The 16,399-nt window shown below is 36.8% G+C and overlaps 1 protein-coding gene across 1 annotated transcript in view; it reads left to right on the top strand.

Annotated features, from left to right (window-relative positions):
- The window catches only part of DPYD (dihydropyrimidine dehydrogenase), an 852,446-nt gene that overhangs the window by 615,329 nt on the left and 220,718 nt on the right, over window positions 1-16,399 (top strand). Inside the window, exons 17-18 of the mRNA XM_045478381.1 lie at window positions 13,403-13,523; window positions 14,360-14,479. Coding sequence (XP_045334337.1) covers window positions 13,403-13,523; window positions 14,360-14,479 — 241 coding nt within the window. The remainder of the gene's footprint in view (window positions 1-13,402; window positions 13,524-14,359; window positions 14,480-16,399) is intronic.

Raw genomic sequence — 16,399 nt, 5'->3', positions numbered from 1 at the left:
AGAGAGAGAAAAGATAAGAAAAGAAAAGAAAAGAAAAGAAAAGAAAAGAAAAGAAAAGAAAAGAAAAAATGAAAGAAAAGAAAAGAGAGAGAGAGAAGAAACTATTTATAAAGACTTCTTCATGTTTAGTTGCAGGGTGATTGCAAATGTTCAATAAAAGACATTGGGTAAGATTCAGTAGCTTTTGGTAGTCCCACAAATCCCTTATCAGAAAAAGGATAAAATAATAAGGAATAGAATTATTTATGTCACCTTTGCGCTATCAACTGTTGCATGGTAAAATCTGGGAATATTAGCAACTGAAAAGGTATGAATAAAGTCATCTTTGTAATGTTGGACTTTGCTTTTGCCCAACCATCCAAATACCTAATTAGGTGCTGCTGCATCTAGTTGTTAATTACATAACCCAGTAAAGTTCACTGCGGTATGCTGGTTTTTAAGTGAAGAAAAAAGGGCAAAATTTTAAACTGTCTAAATTTAACAGTCCTTTGGGTACTTTTACATTTGTTGAGTATTGCAAAAGTAAACACCCATCTGTTTTTAGTACTAATATGATTTTGTATATCAAGCAGTTTGAAGATTTTTCCCCCATGCAAGCTTCATCAGCTGTTTTATCAACAGTGTAGGCTCCAGGCACTTTCGTAAAGTTGAGTTGGGATAAATGAAAGATCCTTGTCAAATTGGTAATCATGAAAGTATTCAGAGTGAAAGGGAGATCATATTTTAATTTAATTTCAGTGCCTCAAGATATTTTTCCTTATGGGCTATATTACCATTCTCTGTTTACATATCCATCTTTTAAGAAATCATAGCTACTCTTAATACATTTCAAATCAAGCTTTCCAGGATGTGGGTGATATATCTCACTTCTTTCTGCAAGAGTGTCTTGAATTATATGAGAGCTTGCTCATTGTGATATACTCAAATGCTAAATGATTTGTAGAGGGATGGAGATATATTGTAATCCCAAAGTCGTTTATATATTCTATTGAATCGGACAAATTTTAGTGCCCTAAGTGGTTATAACTTGATTGTAAGTTCTTTGAGGACAAAGTTGCTGCCTTACTCTTTTGTAATTCCCACATTTCATGGAAAGTTTCAGGTTAATTCTTAGGTACTAAAGAAAAATTGACATTTTCTTACTAGAAAGTCCATGAATTTAAGGACTTGTCATACCTTTCTAAAGGAAGATGGCCAGTGGCAATATATTGAATACAAGTTGCCACAAAAGCATGTGTCCTGGCTACCTTGACCACAATTCATCAGACCAGATATTGTATCCTGAGAAAAAAAAAAAAAAAAAAAAAAAATGGCCACCTAGACTATTTATTTTTTTTTTATTTTTTATAATATATGAAATTTATTGTCCAAATTGGTTTCCATAAAACAGCCAGTGCTCATCCCAAAAGGTGCCCTCCTCAATACCCATCACCCACCCTCTCCTCCCTCCCACCCCCCATCAACCCTCAGTTTGTTCTCAGTTTTTAACAGTCTCTTATGCTTTGGCTCTCTCCCACTCTAACCTCTTTTTTTTTTTTTTTTTTTTTTTTTTTCCTTTTTTCCTCCCCCTAGACTAAATAAAAAGAGGTCAGCAGCTGTCAGGAAGTATGGTGTTATAACTCCGGCAATAAAGTCACTATATAGTGGATAGTGGCTAACTGTATAATTTAACAATCTTTTGGGGGGCTTGTTTTTGTTTATTTATTTTGAGAGAAGGACAGAGAGAGAGAGAGAGGGCACATGAGCGGAGGAGAAGAGAGAGGGAGAGAAAGAATCCCAAGCAGGTTCTGCACTGTCAGCACAAGCCCTTCATGGAACTCAGATCCACGAACCATGAGGTTAATCATGACCTGAGCTGAAATCAAGAGTGAAATGCTTAACGGACTGAGCCACCCAGATGCCCCTAATTTAGCACTCTTAATACAAGCAACAGAAACATTCTGGCTGTCAGAAGTGAAAAGATGATTTATCAGCAGCTACAAGATGTCTTACATAGTCAGAGAAGGCAGGAACATAGGCTTTGAAAGGGGGCAAAAATGAAAGGGGTGCAGAGAAGGGGCAGCAAGAATTGTCCAGCTTAAATGCAGCCTCTACCAGTGCTGGTATCTCCCACTACTGCCATTGTTGGATACTGTCAGGAGACACTATACCCTACGCAACTACAAATAAACCTTAACCCCTTTTCTGGTTGTGAGATTACAATTTTGCCTGGAGCTTTATTTGGCCATGCCTAGATCACTTCCTTATTTTTAGTTGCCGGGGAGTAAAGAGAGGAAAACTCTCTTCAGTGGATTACGTAGTGGGGACAGCTTCTGTGTCCAACTGTACTTCATACAGTGGGAATTTACCACAAAATAGAAAGGGTATGACATAGGAAGGACAGCCAAAAAAATAAAAATAAAAAATTTTTCTGTTTGTATTGCATCTTCTGTTCTGTGTGCTTGATTTTGAAACATACAGATTTTACAGTAGGTGTTAGAAAAATTGAATCGGAAGACCAAAAAGGCAACATGTAAAAAATGAGAAAGTAAGTTGAAGTAGAAATGGAACAATGCTGAGAAATAAGAGCAGATTTATTAGTACTAAGGAGTTTCTAATCCTTAAAGCAATAGACGGCAACTCTTAAAGGAACAAGAAAGAAAGAGCTGCTCTTTGTCACTGGCTTCTCTGGTGAGTCACCAGAGCTACTGTGTATGCTACAAGAGAGTGAAGGCATCCCAGACCCTAGAAGACTGGCTCTTCCTCTACCAAAAACATTTCACTTACTTTCTTATATCTCCATGTACACTAGCTATAACCCCCTGACAATGGTGGGAACCTTGGCGTGGTTCCTTTTCTCAACACCAGAAAGACTTTAAAAAAGAGAACACACACACAGACACACACACACAAACATACACACATCTTATGATGCCATGTAGTCTTATAAATAAATAAATTGGTAATGATTAAGCTAGGTTCTGATTGCTCAAAATTTGGGGTAAAATCTAGCATCCCTGAATTTTATATCAAGAATTTGTAAATATCACACTTGCAAAGGTCATGTTTAATATCTTCCTCATCCCCTATTTTCACACAAAGACTTTTCAATGAAGTCACCCCACTTTTAGTTATCTCCAAATCCTTTGCAGCTCAAAGTGGGAAATTAGTCCACAGAGCTGGGAAAACAAACAAAGGCCTAGATATTTCTTTCTAGCTCTTGCAGCAGCCGTAGGAAGAAATCCCTTAAGGAACTGTACCAACTTGTTATGGATGAGTTCCCCTTAGCTGAAACCATTCATTGCCAAGGGATTGAGGTTTTCTCCGCTACATTATTTAAAATTGCCTCAGCAGTAATTCCTTCTTGCTTAGATTTCATAAAGTTCCCAGGACAGAAGCATGACTTCCCTAGACTCTCTTCATCCTAAATGTATCAGCATTGTGGGTGCTTCAGGGCAGAAGGCTGTTTTACACTAGTCTCCTCCCTGTGTCACTTAATCATTCACACCAATGTGGGATTATAAAGATAGTGAAGTTTTGTGCTTGTGGTTGTTTTCTAACTGTAGCACTGGAAAACATAGGCTAAGTGAATAGACCAACAGATGTATAAAATATCAATTGTTACACTGTTTACACTAATGCTTTGCATTAAGAAAACAAATGACAAGCTGCCTGAAGTCTGCAAAGAATAAAAACTCCTTATTATACACTTAAATACTCACTTGCCCTTATCTAAAATGAATCCATACACAGTAGTGCAGGCAACTGCCTGCACTTCATTACCCACTGAAGTCTTTTTAGTGTGTTCTGAGCAGTGATTGGGAAGCCTGCTGAGTTTCAGTTTGGCTCAGCTGGTCCACAATTTTCAACCCCTACTGGTGGTATCAGCAAAGCATGTGCATAGCCTATTTCTCCATATATTAAGATTTTCCAGGTTACACTGTATAACCTCATTAATAAACAAACTACGAACAATCACTTTTTGCATGATAGATAATACTAGCCTTTGAATTCACAGAAAAATAGCAACTCATATATAAGGAAAGATCAAGGTGTTTGGCGGGGGGGGGGGGAGGTCAGTATAAATAATTCTAAAAAAATCTATTTTCAAAAATATTCTAAGGTTTTTAGTAAATAATCTTTAATAAAGAAGATTGTAAAGTATCTTATTTTCTGTGTACTATGGACAACGTATTGTTCTCGTAAAGCATTTGTGTGCCTGAGAAGACAGACATATGGAGCCTGTGTCAATCTTGATTTGGGAGAAAAAGAGGATGATAGAAGCTAATACAAGAGAAAATGAAATGGAAATATCCAGCCTAAGCAAAGGAAAATCATTGTGAATCCCATAAGTGATCAACAAGTCTTGGATCAATTATGGATGCAAACAGGGCAACCACAGGTCAATTCAGGCAGCTGTCAAGACTCAAAGAGGTCTAATCCAGAAAGAAGTGGGCAAAGGATAAAATGCAGAAATGCAATAATTCAGACAAACAGAATGGATTATGAAAACAAGAGCAGACTTTAGAATAGGGTATTGGAGACTCAACACACCTGGAAGAAGTTTCCAGATGACCTCTTCATGTTGTTATTAAGTGGGTTGTCATTAATTGGCTTTATCAACAAGAGACATGGAACTAGGGTAGGAATTAGTCTATACACGGATTTACCTGGCCATACTGCCTTGATGGTAGACCTGGCTTTCAGACGCATGGTGTAATCTCCTTTATCCATGGACGTCTGCACAGTCATTCTCAATGTTCCACATCACAGTGGTAACTCAGCAGGTTTGGAAAGTAGGTATTTAAACTAATCTTTAAGAATATTATGAACTGTCTAGACAGAGGATACCCATCATTATGCCCTACCATGTCCCTTAAAGCAGTCTTTTTCTAGAAAAAAAAAATAGCCCTGCTTCTTCATATAGGGTCCTTTTTTACTTGGAAGCATGTATTGGCCATTGTTGTCTGGACTAGGCTTGACTCTTTCAAAGACCATCCAGGAAAATTGGAGTTAAGAGATTTATTTGGGTTCAGCTTAGTTTTCTTGAGTATCTCTCAATGAGATACCCTGGGGTATATGGTCAAATTAGTTTTCTTCTTCCACTTCCTCAGAATATAGCCTAATCCTATCACAGGGAGATTTCCAAATCCAAGTAGGGAGTTGGTGTATCAGTTGAGGCCTCCAGGAACCAGAGACATAGAGGGAATTAGGAGTATGAAACGCTTAATGAGGAACAATGCCTATGAAAGAAAAGGGGAGGAAGTAGGACTGGGTAGGGGGAGCAGCCACACCCCAACAGAAGTATGAGAAAAATCTTTGCTAGCCCAATGAGGAGCTCAAGTGCAAAGATTGGCACTAGAGGAATCTTGCCTTGGATAGAAATGGCTGAGCCCTTGTACCATGACTTTGCTGTTGTTGGCTGGGGACTCCTCACGAGGAGCGTGACCTCAGCTTCAAACCTGCAGCCAACCTGAAGGTGTAAGCAGTTAGAGGATGTCAGCTCACTACACTGTTGGCGACTGGGCTTGAGTCTTTTCCTGAAGAGGATATAAGTGGTGTATGCCTGCTTCTGCATGTATTTGGTAAGAACACTTCAGATCCTAGTTAAGTCACCTGAGCATATCCACACATCAGTTTTGGTGAAAGGTTATATGATTATTCAGTAATTCAAAAAGTTAACCCCTTAAATTAATCTGAGCTCTTCTTCTTCCCCTTCTTCGTCCTCCTTCTCCCCTTCTTCTTCTTCCTCTTCCCCTTTTCCTGCCCTTCCCCTTCCCCTTCCCAATGTCCTCATCCTCCTCCTTATTCTCCTTTTTTGGTATTTTGGTATCATATGGGATTCCTGGAATAGAGATATGAGACATTTACACAATAAGATAACAATAGTATTGTGAGGAAGAGTCTCCCTAAGACACTCACTGATAGAATAGCACATGGAACTGTGGGCAGGAGATGTTCATTGACCCATTTTTTGGGCAAGTACATCTTTTCCAGCTTCATTACCATGGTGACATGGTGGTGGGTTTCTAATTTAGATTAGCTAGTAAGACCAAGATAATCCTAGGAAATCTGAATCTGACTCCCTGGGGACAAATTGTGGAGGGGAAGATTTGAAATTTGAAAAGTTTTAAGAGCTGATCTCCATTAGCACTGCCAACTGGGAGTAAAGAAGTGAGCTGGTGGAGAGGTAGCCAGAGAATCAGCGGGTCATCAGAGGATAAAAAGAAAGACTCAAAGAATATTTGGCCATTGGGAATTATCTAAGCAGTATATGGCAATTCTTGTCCATTTGTTAAAAATTCAAGCTTCTGAGACTAAGTTTGTGGTAATAGGAACTCATACTAGAAACATTAAAGGAATGGGACATGAAAGAAATGCTGTCTGAAAGGAGGAGAAACAGCATAAACACTGTCACAGGAAATGGCATTTAAAGGACTAAAAAAAGAGAGGCGCCTGGATGGCTCAGTTGGTTAAGCATCTGACTCTTGATTTCCGCTCAGTTCACAATCTCACGATTCATGGGACCCAAGCAGGGCTCTGTGTGCTGTCAGAGCAGGGCTCCACGTCACAAATCATGAGATCATGACCTGAGCCAAAGTCAAGAGTTGGAGGCTCAACTGGCTGAGCCACCCCTAATTCTTCATATTTTACTTCAACACAGTGTTTATGGTCTTTAGTGTCTCGGACTCTATGTTAGGGGATCAGATACAAGAGTAGGATACACCCCTTAAAAGACTAATAGTCTATTAGAAAGAAAAAAAACATAAATGGATGATGATTAAATATTGTGATAAATGAAGGAGTAAAGAATGTTATGAAAGTATTTAAAAGGGAGTCATTTACTCATCTGTCCTGTACTGAGGTAGGATGGGAGGATTGGTCATGGAGGGCTGCCCTGGGGTGTCTATCCAAGGGACAAGAGGTGAAACATTCTGCATAAAAAGATAACAAGAAAGAGAGGCCTGAAGTGAGAAACAGAATGGAGAAGGCTTTATGTGTCTGGGGAGGAGAGAACACACAAGCAGCTCTATGTCATCTTCAGCTTAAGGCACAAATGGAGAAGAAGGAATGTATATTACATATGAAATGTTTTATACACACATACAGTGCCTGTATATATACTACCACATTTTATATTCACATTATTTGTTTGTTTTATGTATTTCCCCCTATAGATTATGAAGTATTTTTTGTTTTGTTTTTAAGAATAGGGATAGTATATTATACATTTTGGATCACCATTGTATAACATGAGGTATAATGCATTTGTTTATTAGGTTATCCTAGACCCAATAAATTTATATTCCATTTTCTTCTCAGTAAGTAGCAATAAGAAAGTCACTGTTAATTCATGCAGTGTGAGCTCTATGGATTCAACAGTATTTGTTGAGAGCCTATTATGTGCCAAACCCTGTGCTACAGGCTCTGAAATAATCTGAAATGAGAAAGCATTAATATCTCCTTTTTTATACTTATATCCAGCTTGTATTTCATTTATATGTCTGCCTTTTTTTTCCTACTAGACTCTGCTTTCCATGTTCCATTCATCTTATTCTCCAGCACAAACCAGTTCAATGCCTTGTGGTCAATGAATATTTGTTGAAAAAATAGAACCCACATTGCCTAGAATACCACCAGCGTTCCTTTTATTTAATTTATATTTAAATGCCCTTAGAATTTTTTTAATGTTTAGTTATTTTTGAGAGACACAGAGAAGGGAAGGGGCAGAGAGAGAAGGAGACAAAGAATCCGAAGCAAGCTTCAGGCTCTGAGCTGTCAGCACAGAACCCAACATGGAGCTTGAAATCAGGAACCGCGAGATCAAGACCAGAACACAAGTTTGACGCTTAACCGATTGAGCCACCCAGGCACCTCTAGAGTTGTTTTTTGTTTTTTGTTTTTTAATTTTACAAGAAATTTGTGGCTGTATAATTTACCTATAATAAAAAGAACACATTTAGGTGTAGGGTTTGATGTGTTTCGGCAGATGTCTACACCTGTGTAAACATTATAGTCAAGTTATAGAAAGTTTCCATTACCCTCCAAAAATTTCTTATGCCTCTTCCCACTTAATCCCTCCCCTGCACCCTAACCCTAATCCCAGCAACCATTGCTCTGATTTCTATTAGCTTACTGTGTGTGTGTGTGTGTGTGTGTGTGTGTGTGTGTGTGTGTGATTTCATAGAAATGTAAGCAGACAGCATTTAAACTCTTGGGTACTTCTCTAACTGAACATAATTTTTTTTAATTAACTATAAATTGTTCCAGGATTCAGTAGATTAATTTCTTTTTATTACTGAATAATATTCTAACATGTGGATATATAACTATTTGTGTATTCATTCACATTTTAATGAATATTGGGTTGTTACCAATTTGGAGCTTTTTTGAAAGAGTTGCTATGAACAGTCGTGTGCAAATCTTTGTGTGGACCTGCTGTCATGTCTCTTGGATATGTAATTAAGAGTGGAATTTAGTGGGTGGATTGTATGTGCATGCTTGCCTTTTTTAGGAAATTACCAAATGATTTTCCAAGGCGATTGTATCATTGTTAGAATTCTTAAGTCAGGAAAACCAGTTCAAAGAGAAGACATACTAAACCATACGTTCATTTAAAACATCCCATTCCCGTGCACAATCTTTGCATTTAGTAATAATTCTACCTGGAGTAGTTAACTCTTTCTGTTCTATTTTATTGACATAGAAGGATAAATACATCATGTTTGCCTATTACTCTGAAGCTACATTTACTCTTATAAGTATAAATGAAGTAGAAGCCTTTTATAGTTCTGGTTTACAATTGATGGCTGAATTTCACTTTAGGGAGCAATTTTGTTAAAGAAGATGATGGTTTAGGACATGATAATGGGAAAGAAAATTAAGAAGGTGAAATAGATACTCAGATTGATCTTCTGGGCCCTAGTTCTCTCTGTCGGAGAAGTGGACATAATAAAAATGCTAGCTACTTCCTAGCATTCGTGTGAATTAAGACTTAGGAGTTCCTTAGTGGAAAGTATTTATAACTGGTAAAATTTTTCAGTGAATTCATTGAAACACCACCTTCTAAGAAAGCCACTTTGACAAGAATTGTACAGAGTTAAAATTACCAGGTAAATTGGAGAGAAATGTTTCTCAAAGTCAAAAATTTCACTTGTAATTTAGCTTATCAAGACATTCTCACAATCTCATTCTCTAATGCTTGTTCTTTTGTACAGGACGTGAAACCAATGAGATTTGATGCCCTAGGAAATTGGTGGAAATGCCTGTCCTACAATGGAGAGGTCATCTTAGGGGTCTCAAACACAGCAGGGTATATCATTTATAGAACTCCTTTTATATTTAACTAGAGACATGCTAGTTACTAGATTAAAAAGTATTATCTTACAGCTCAGATAGAAAAGTAAGATTTAAAAAAATTTTAAGCTTTAAAGTCACAAGAATTAGAAATTGCTATCTTATGGCCCAGATAGAAAATTAAACTCTAGGTTCGCCAGGGGGGCTCAGTCGGTTAAGCGTCCAACTCTTGATTTCGGCTCAGATCATGATCTTGCAGTTATTGAGATGAAGCCCCACATTGAGCCACACCTGGGGCTCTCCGCTGACAGTACTGAGTCTGCTTGAGATTCTCTGTCTCCTTTTCTCCCTGCCCCTCCCCCTCGCACAAATGTGTGCGTGTGTGCTCTCTCTCTCTCTTTCCCCCTCAAAATAAATAGGTAAACTTTTAAAAAATTAAAAAAAAAAGAAAATTAAGCTTTACAAACAGTTTTTGATAAGTGGAAACAACTGCAGCAAAGTCTACTCAGTGCTACATTTTCCAGTTGCAGTTGTTGTTGTTTGGTTTTCATAAGTCTCTATTCCAGACTGTATCAATTGCCGGCAGACACAGGGCTGCTCCCCATTAATGTTGTCAAAGAGGCCAAAATTGTCTGTAGCATACTTTCTTCCTCTCTTCAGCACTTCACAGGTTTGGGCTGGTAGCTTCTCACCTCATGCAGTCCCCTCAAGAACACCATGTGCTTCCCTGGGCTCATCACTCATTCCTTTAAGGGCTTCAGTGATTTCTTCTCTTATCACACACTTCCATCACAGAAAAATTCATTCTGTTGCCTCAGAGTTTTCTTTATAATCACATGAATAACAAAGGTGTCGATACAGGTTGAGGAAGTATACATGCAAACACACACAGTTGCTGTGGGAGAGATTGCAAATCGTGGTCAGGGATGGGTATCATTCATATCAATATGAAGAACCAATGAAGACCTGAGGATCTAGGTAGACTTTTTATGGATCAGGCAGTTTTAAAAGTTAAGCTGTTCTTTTTTTGTATCATTATCCATTATTTTTCTTCAGAATTATCCCAGATTTGCAAGGAAGTCTTGGATCTCACACTTTTAGGTATTATCTATCAGAAAATGTACTCAGGTTTTTCTTCAACCTAGACATAGTCTATATTTTGATGGCTATATAAAGAAATCATTGGAAAATGTACTGAGTTTTTATTCATTCTTCTTTCATTGACCCAACTATCTTTTGAGTGTCTGCAATGTTTTGTGCCTAGAAATAGAAAGGAAGTGCAGAATTGTTTGATTTTCTTTCCTTGTGTTGGTGTGGATAATGTTAATGTCCCAAATTGTATGAAATAATAGCGCCTTTGTGTATTTCCTATCCTGGAGATTTGGGGGGAGGGCATGAGAAATTGTCTAAAATTTATGCATTTAAGATTTTTATTTATTTTTTTAATTTTTTTTAACATTTATTTATTATTGATAGAGAGACACAGAGCTTAGCCAGGGGAGGGGCCAAGAGATGGACAGACACAGAATCTGAAGTAGGCTCCAGGCTCTGAGCTGTCAGCACAGAGCCCGACACAGGGCTTGAACTCACAAACTGCAAGATGGTGACCCGAGCCGAAGTCGGATGCTTAACCGACTGAGCCACCCAGGCGCCCCTAAATTAAGATTTTTAGAACTGGCTTTAATTGATGACACCATCTGATGTTGTCACTAGAAAATGAGAAGGTCAAGATGCAGAAACACAATTTATGCTTAGATCTCAAATATTTAATATCAAAAGTGTGAGGAAACCAGGAAAGTGTGAATAGTTACAATGTGTCCTTTAATTCCCCAAAGTGTGCAGGTTCATTTTATCATATTATTAGCCTCACCACACTTGTAGTTTTATTAGGACATTCCCTGTTACACCTGTCAAGCCAAAACTTCAATTTACTGACAGTCATTACGTTTTACAATAATATAAGGCAGAAGTTGTTTTTAAATTTTCCAGGTAATCAAATTGTGTTTTAGTTGGGTATGAGAATTACTTAGCAGCTGGCTTGGCTGAGTAAGAACACAAGAAGTATCTTAACACCATGAACCTTGCTCATAGAAGTATAGGAGGGTCAAATAATGGTATCTCAAAACAGATGATTTAAGTAAATAATGGTACCAACGGACCATATGTTTAATAAAAAACACTGAAAAACTGAACAAATTCCAAATTGTTAAACAATGTGTAAAAGACATTCCATGTATTCACTTAAAGTATTCAACTGGTAAGAACGAACAGAAAAAGAAGTATGACAGATGCTGAAAGTAAATTATAAAGACATGGTGGTCAATAGTATTGAAAGCCACTTAGAAGTCTGTATCAGATTATTAGTGTTTACGCTATTGGAACCAAATAATATTTTGTATTTGTTTCAGTAATTCTTATCAGGCTACTTTCCATGTATTATGAAATTCAAGTGATCTTTAAATTATTGTCAAGTTCTATCTTAAAAAGAGCTTTCACAAAGGACATGCAATTCATATCATCTAGAGTTACTGTCATTTCTAGGCTAAGTCCCATGGAAATTCATAACTTAAAAATGAAAGTCACAAAGATGCAACTGCCTTCATAATGCCAATGCAGCGGTTATAAATATTTCATGAACATTGCATGGGCAGGGGCAGATCTCCATTTTCATGAGTTAGAATTTGTACAGCTAAGTCTCCAGATTTTACTATTCATAATGCACAGTATGCCCTGTAGAGCATTCCATATAGTGCTTTTTTAATATTTATGTTTAATGAAGAAATTGCTGTTCTGAAAGAGAACAAACCAAATCACAGATTTTTTTGTTAAAATTATGAGCTTTGCTGAATAGAGACAGTAACAATCAACAGAAATTACCTCATTGCTGTATCTTACTTAGCACATAAACGCATAACTTTTAGAGTAATACAAAATGACAAATCAAGACACATTAACGTAAGTGAAAAGGTTCTTTCTAAAGGTTATAACATTAGAAATCTCATCTTAAAAGAATTTGAAAGGTTAAAATGCAAAGAGCAACTTTCTTACATATAAAAATACTAATTACAAATGATATACTTGCCTGCTGTTTCATACTTTAAATATATGTCTGTGTTTTTCTGGGTTTTTCTTTTATTCAAAAAACATTTTAACTTGCTAAGATAATATTACCAAGCTCAATAATGAATTGCTATTGCATATTTTAAGGTAATTTATCAAAGTGCATTATCAGTACCTGTCAGAATAAATTTTGCACTAAAAGTAATAAAAAAAGGACTATTGTGTGTGTTGAAATCAAAGAACATTGCCACAGCTAAGTTATTTTCAATGGAAAGGATAGGTGATTGCCCTCTAAATGATACTTGTCCCATGAGAAAATAGAAGCCTGAAAAATCACAGGAAGCAGGCACAGGAAAATGTCTATTCCGTGCTTTTAAAAATGAGCATTTGATATTTTATTTCATTTTTGTCATTGATCAATTCTTTCAAGTAGATCAATGTTGAAGAGTGCTTCACAGATCTTGGTAACATTTACAAAAGTAAACTAAGTTCCTTATCAGCTCATGTATAATCCAAGGCTGAATTATTCTGTATTAGCGTATACTATATATCATAATTAGATTGATTAGGAAGTCACAGATTTTCTTTTGAATATATTTCAAGACTAAGTCTTCTAATAATGAAAACAATAATCTTCAGATGTAATGTCATTCATCTGGGAATCAGCAGCTTAAGTATTTTTTATTAGGTTTAGGCCAATGAGGTCGCTGGAAATTCTGTAATATTTACTGAAATTACCACCAGAAGTTGATGTTTTACTCCTGATATTATTTAACTGGTAGTGGAAAACACTTTTTTCCATTTGGTTCTTTGTAATTTTATTTTCCAAAGGCTCCCTTGAGGAATTTAACCTTTATGTGATGAATTTGCAGTTCACTGGAAGTGTGTTAACCTTAGTTCCCTAATGAGTCTAGGTGTAATACTGAGGCAGAATTGAGAAATATATCATGTAGCTCATTGTCAAGTTGGATTTGTCTTGGACGTATCCACTTTGCTGTTGTTCCAGTACACATTTTGATCACAATTTTTTAATTATGTTCTATATTTAACTGACCTATTTGAACAGGATCCAGAGCTGGTACGGAACATCTGTCGCTGGGTTAGGCAAGCTGTTCAGATTCCTTTTTTTGCCAAGTTGACCCCAAATGTCACTGATATCGTAAGCATCGCAAGAGCTGCAAAGGAAGGTAAGAACTAGACTTGCATCAGTTGTCTAGTTATGGAAGTATGGGCCTGAAGTATGTAGCCAGACTAAAGTATATCACCATCCACAAATATATGTGTATATCTTTGTGTAGAGTTTAAGAAAAATACTAAATTGAGCACTTGATCTCACAAATGCAGTAGATTCACACCTGGACTCACGCTAGTAACTGTACTCCAGACTTTGGCCAGGGAAAACAAGAACATTTATAATCTTTCTTGATAAACACCTGCTCCACACACACAAAAATTATGAAACAAGACCATGGTCACAGCAAACCACTCCAAAATAAATGACCATGTAATGTAACAATCCAGCAATAGCATTTGAACATTTAATGAAGTTAAAAAAAAAAGATACCAGCTTCCACAATATCAAATTTCTTATAAGTTCCCTTTCTATGTGATAGGGCCTAGTACACTGCCTTAAACATATGTTCAATAAATACCGATTGAACACATAAATCATGCAGTCAGTGAATGATTTTATAAATCATATGTGCTGTGCCGTATCCAATGGAAGTTGCATCTTGATTTGCAAAGGTATTGCGAACTACCTGGAAAATAACACCAAACACAAAACATTTGGCATCTATAAATCTGTATAAGAAATGGAAAAATGAATTGGTGGTAATTAAAAATTTGTATTTCTAGTATTTTAAGCATAATGGTAGGAGTGAAATTAGTGAAAATATCTGAGAGGAGGAAATGTTCTTAAGAGAAAGTAGAGTGTGCATTTTCCTGGGTTGTGTGGGTTTGAATGGGTTTTGACCACTGTCCCTTTCAAAACTGCAGGTAAATGATGAAGTGTTTTTCATAGGTGGTGCAGATGGCGTTACAGCCACCAACACTGTCTCAGGTCTAATGGGATTAAAAGCCGACGGCACACCCTGGCCAGCAGTGGGCATTGGGAAGCGGACTACATATGGAGGAGTATCTGGTAGGTGTTGCCCTCTGCTTGCATTTTGCTTCCTTGAAGGTTGCTGAAAAATCAGAGGTCATGTTGCAAGCAAGTGTAGCATGTCTTTTACGATCCCAAATTCTTATTACTCATTGCTGGTCAAAATTCCTAATAGTTATGACAGATGGTACAGATCGAGTGTGAAGGCTCAAGTGACTGATAGCAGAAGATAAGAGAATATCAAGATAGGGTCGTGTGTGAGTTCTATTCTCTTGTATTCTACACTTTCCTCAGAACTTCTCATTGTCACAATTGTCTTGTCACTTATTAGTAAAGGCTAACACTGGGACCAGCTAAGAGAAAAAAAACATAAGCACCTGATTATATCTTTTTCATAGTCTGAATTTTTCCCCACTTTTCCTAGAATTTTGAAATCTCCTATCTTCAAAAAATTTGCTTTCATAACTGTCCCCCAAAAATTATTGAAACTGCATTTGTCGCTTTAGGTAAGAAGACATTTGCAGACCTCACACCTTTGCATATCTTTTCTCATCCTCAAACACTTGCGTTTAAAACAGAAACAGAAGTTTTAATCCCAATGTGTCGCTCAGTAAATTTGCCCTGTGCACTCTGTTGCTGTGACAACATGAACTTGGTCTTGCAAAGACAATGCTGTAAGGTTCTTGACTGTACTGGTATGGGGATTAGTCTCCTTGGTGATAGAGACAGTGGTAAATATACATAATATAGCAGTGTCCCACTGTTCGAGAAAAGCATTGCTGAATCAGACCAAAATATCCTTTTCGAAGAGGCTAGATAGACACAAATAAAGCACTATCCATGCTGAGGTATTATGTTTTGAAAGCATGAAGTATGTCTATGAGCCATGATTTTTAAAAATTATATTCTGCTTTTAATTGAATGCCATTCCCATTCCCATACTGTCAGAAAGAGGAGAGCTGACGAGAAGCTCCTGCTCAGGGTCCAGACACAACTCTCTTTTATCAGGAGCTATCAAACAGAGCCTTAAATATTATTGTAATGCAGAATAACGTGGACTGCGTTAGCATGTGCAGCAGAAAGAGAGTCAAGAGACTCCAGAGTTGGGCTGTAACGTGCACTATGTTTTCTGTCAGCCCATTTCAATTTTTCCAGCCTGCCATGTTGACAGCAAGAGAATAAAGGAGGTCACAGAGGGTGCTGAACATTAAAAATTAATAAAAGAACTATTGCAGTAGTATTTTATATAAGTAACACCGTTCATGTTTTCTCATTTAAGCTGCAATTTCTGAATATTCTCCCATACTATAACTCAGTCTAATAAAACTACAAAATTACAGCATTAGAAAAAGTCTTTTGTGTTGTAGTCTTTAAGCATACACATACTGGAAATTATAGCATTACCTGAAAACAAGTTCAGCTATACCTCAGGGCCTGTTAACGTTTCCATGAAACTCTATTTCTAAGATTTATAAATTCATATATAAATATTCACTTGGGCTATAAGCTCAGCTAAGCCTGGGTGGAACTTTAATTTTAAACAACAAAAAGTCCCTAACATTTTTAAGGACTTGTACCTCATTTCTAATAGGTTTTATATTAAGTCCCTTCACATTAAACAATCTGTTTTGAAAACAGCCTTTCTTCATATGGACAAAATTGATAGAATTTTCTCCTTTAAAGCAATGTTTGCTTTAATTTAAAGGTAATAGAATCTGAAAAGCGGTTCAAACAGGCAATAATAATATATTTTAGTACAGAAGCAAGTTCTATAACAGAGTACCTTCAGAATGAGTTATAACAAAACCTAGCCTAGCAAAACTGTGTTAAATATTAATGGCTTCAAATTTTAGGAATGATGGAAATATCTAAATGGCTAAACACCATTCCTAGTTTTATCAAATATAGCTGTCAAGACTTCAAAGGCTGCTTCAATATAGAATATCATATAAAATATGC

The sequence above is a fragment of the Leopardus geoffroyi genome, chromosome C1 (genome assembly GCF_018350155.1).
Source record: "Leopardus geoffroyi isolate Oge1 chromosome C1, O.geoffroyi_Oge1_pat1.0, whole genome shotgun sequence".
Classification (NCBI taxonomy): Eukaryota; Metazoa; Chordata; class Mammalia; order Carnivora; family Felidae; genus Leopardus; species Leopardus geoffroyi.
The sequence above is the reverse complement of the archived record's forward strand: the minus strand, read 5'-3'. Positions and strand labels throughout refer to the sequence as shown.